The 3916-nt window shown below is 46.1% G+C and overlaps 1 protein-coding gene across 1 annotated transcript; it reads right to left on the reverse strand.

Annotated features, from left to right (window-relative positions):
- Nucleotides 1-422: 422 nt before the first annotated feature.
- LOC123062323 (protein GAMETE CELL DEFECTIVE 1, mitochondrial) lies at nucleotides 423-2989 on the reverse strand. Its single transcript, XM_044485784.1, has 3 exons — nucleotides 2325-2989; nucleotides 1259-1448; nucleotides 423-889 (listed from the first exon to the last, which is right to left on the reverse strand). The coding sequence occupies exons 1-3, from the start codon at nucleotides 2921-2923 to the stop codon at nucleotides 662-664; spliced, it is 1017 nt and encodes a 338-aa protein (XP_044341719.1). The 5' UTR covers nucleotides 2924-2989; the 3' UTR covers nucleotides 423-661.
- Between the last annotated feature and the right edge of the window lie 927 nt (nucleotides 2990-3916).

A 3916-nucleotide genomic window follows, 5' to 3' on the forward strand; every position in this document is an offset into this window, starting at 1 on the left:
TTCCACTGCTGCCTCGTTCTAAGCATGCTTAACATGCGGACAGGTGAGCAGTTCAGATGCATAAAATCCTACTCTTTCGCAAGAAAATTCGCACTTAGTCAGAGATGACTGCTAAATAAGCTTACTGAATCACATTTGTCGCAATCCTTTCGAGCTTGAAAGTCGAAGCACCAGCGGCAAGCAAATGATTGGGCACAACAGGAGATGTGTACAGCAGGAAAGGAAATCATACATCTCCACATCAGAAATAGTCTATTGGGCCTCCAGTCCAACTAGTAGTAGGAAATTTTATGTCCAAGTACTGTTTGTAAGCAAAAATATTGCAGGTTATATGAAATGTTGACTGCAAAGCGTGTTTGCCTGGTACTGCCTACCGAGTGACAACTTGCCCGGAAATGTTGTGGAGACGGAGACACGCCAACGGTTCAAAGGACATATTATTCATCTGCCTAAAGTGGGGAATGGAACTTGTTACAGATGCCAAGAATACATTAAACCACGTCCGCTGCAGCAAAACAAGATGAATTCTGGTGGCGCTGCAACAAAACACGACCGATGCTGGCGGTTACAACCTCTCACGCTTCTGCTTCCCTGGAGAACGACAAAAGAACTTTCGTTCGTAGAACTCCTGCAATTATAACGAGCAGAGGGGCCTTTCCTGTTACTTGTATGGAGCAATGATCCTCCTCCGCCGTTTCGGAGTCTCCCTCTTCACATACATCTTCTCCGTGTCATTCAGAGGACGGCTCGACCCATCAGGCAAACTGATGAACTTCCAGCCCCCTCCTGAACCACGCCTTCCCTGTGGCCCAAGCTTCTCGACCATGTAGGCCCATCCATCGTCTGGTCGTCGCCTGCTGTACTTGTGGCACTTCACCTCTCCTGCCACCTGCAAAACAATGAAGCGTGAGGCAGATGACCAGTGGAAAATTTGCTACAGAAAGACTGTTTCCATTTCCTATGTCCATAGAACTTGACAGGAACAGAGTTTTCCTATGCACAAACTCCAGTACTCTCCACAACAATCAAACTTAGCAAGACATTATCATGGGGTCTTACAAGTCACAGCAAACAGACTGCAGGAATTTGTACTAAATCACAGAAGAACTAACAGAACAGCACAACCATACTCTTTTCTGCTATCTATATATAGGTCTGCTGCAGGAGTTTGTACTGGATTACAAATTAAAACTAGCAGTAACAGCCATTCTCTTTGAGCAAATATCATAAAAGGGAGCAAAGAAAATGATATGCCTACCTTTTTCTTGTTGAACTCCAAGCGTTGAACAAATTCCTCATATAACATCTGATCTTCCTTCATTGAAATCTCATACAGGACCTCATCAGGATCTTTTGTCGTGCCATCCCAGCCCTCAGGCATAACTTTGAAGTCAGGTTTATATGGAAGAGATGCCACATGAAATTCCCTGTCATGGGAATTGAAAAACCTAGAAAACCAAAGGAAGAATCAGATAGGGAGTAGTAAGTGCAATTCCAAGCATAACCTTCCAATCTCATAGTTTTATTCTCACTACTCACAAGAGAAACACATCAATTTGCAAACAGTGACTCCGTGTCTATGGACTTATGGAGTATAAGTGCAATTTAGTAGTACATAACATGCAAACTGAAATGGTAAGCTTTACCAAGAAGTTAAAACCAAATTCCCACTGTTTACCAATTTCCACCATTGACTTTATGCGCGTAGTGTTGAGCTAATCAGTAATACAAACTTAAATTTTCAGGGAAAAAAATCCAGCTGAGATGAATCTCCAAGGATCTGACGTCAATGACTGTTTTGCTTGCAAAATAACATTAAGCCAACTTCACCCTGGAACAACTATATTAGTACATTTGCAATACAAACACCTAGCTCAACGCTTTCTTATCCCCTCGAAAAGAATTCCTCGACTCCATACCATTTCATCAAGCATATATAGTCACAACATTCGAGTTGAAGAGCCTTAAACTGCACGTTCATTTAAAAACCATACACCCAGTTTAGTCTCAATCACATGGTTCTAACCTAGGATTGCCATGCTACTGCCAATTTTCATGATCCAGAGCATTGGAAATTTCTATTCAGGAAGAAACTGCATGAAGCAACAATTTAAGAGACTTAGTTTAGTATTCATGGATTAACTAGACCTCTTACGAATTAGCAAAAGACATTTTCTTATTGTAATTGATTTCCTTATAATGTTCTCTTAAATAAAACAGGGGCCGTGACTTACGAACTAGAACCCTAGATCTTTTTACTCAGACTCATGACCTAATTATTTTAACACAAAACCGAAGGAAGCAAAAAGGATCTCTTCACGTACTCTGGGCAGCTGTCTAGCAGGATCTCGACGGAGTCGTCGAGCGGCTTGCCCTGCTTCCTCTCCTCCTCCTCCTCCATCTCCTTGAGCCAGAGGATGGCGTGCACGCGCTGCCGCATCACGCGGAAGTCCTTGGCGAGCCGCTCCACGGTGTAGGTCGCGGGGTCCTCCTTGTGCAGCCGGTACATCTCCTGCTTCTCCGAGTCCTTGAGGTAGGCGCCCCGGGATCCCGGCTCCCGCACCTGCTTCAGCAGCTCGCACGTCTCGTGAAAACGCTTGTCCCACGAGTCGACGTACGCCCTCCCTTCCTTGTTGTCGCGATCCACGGAGCGCAGGATCTCATCCTCCTCGTCCATGGTGCGGACGGCCGCCAGCTCCTTGGAGACGGGGGCGGACGGGGAGGGGCGCCCGACGGCGGAGGCGGACCCGTCGAAGTGGTCCTTGGTGATGCCGGTGGACCAGGAGGAGCCCCATTCGTCCCCGACCCCCTCGCCCCCCGGAGATGTGGAGAGGGAGCGGAGGAAGGAGGAGATCCTGGAGGCGGCGGTGGCCGGCGGCGCGGGGAGGCGGCCGTGGAGCAGGGTTTTGCGGAGGGCGAACATTTTTCGGCTGCGCTATTGTGATTGGGCTGCCGCACTCACTTACTTGGTTTCAATGGAGGAGATGCGTGGGAGGGGCAGACATGGGCTAATTTTCCAGGCCCATCTAATCTGACCTGCAGAAAGGCAAAGAACACATCGTATCCTGAAAAGACTTTTGCTATAAAAAACTCCCAAAAAACGTATAATATTTTATCACTTAACATAACAAACTTAGTGAAAAGTCAAAACGCGAGGAAATGGAGCCAAACCCGGAGAACCAGATCCGGGACACAACATTCTTCACACGCCTCCACATACGAAGATGCACCACCAAACTATGATGGGGTGCAGCGACCTTATTTCACATCGACGATGACTCCGTCGTCTGACCATTGCCGATCGGAGAGTACAACCGAAATTTATCCTAATCCTAACTTCACTAGCCGGAGCACTTGAAGTCTTCGTCCCTTCTTATCGTGGGCACAATAGACGGAAGGGGGAGGGTAGAAGGACACGGTCTCGTCAGGGAAGATGTAGATCAGTCGCCGCCCCTTCCCTTGGGTCGTGAGAACGGGGCAAGGAACTGTCCAGGCAATGCATCTTATATTTAGATCCTTTTAAGCCTTGTATATGTGTTTTCTCACATAATCAGTACGTGTAGTGGTAGATCTGGTGCTAAGTGGGAACTCTTGCAAAACCTAGCGCAAAATGGTACAACTAATGGTTTGGTTCGCATTAGCTGGCTTTAGATCATCTTCAAAAGATCTCTTTTTTTCAAAAACATTCTTAGTATGAGGGGTTAGGTCAAAAAAAAAACATGCTCCAGCATAAACCTGATCATACCTAGTCGGGCCGAGCTAGGTTTCTCGTCGGGCTTGACAGAACCCAGGTGAAAATCTCAAGCCCGAGTCCGCCAAAAACATGTGAACAATGCATTTTTCATTTGAAATAATGATTTGGGGATAAAAATAGTATATTACACCTATTTTTATATAAATTAATATTTTTGGCACA

This window comes from Triticum aestivum, chromosome 3A (genome assembly GCF_018294505.1).
Source record: "Triticum aestivum cultivar Chinese Spring chromosome 3A, IWGSC CS RefSeq v2.1, whole genome shotgun sequence".
Lineage (NCBI taxonomy): Eukaryota > Viridiplantae > Streptophyta > Magnoliopsida > Poales > Poaceae > Triticum > Triticum aestivum.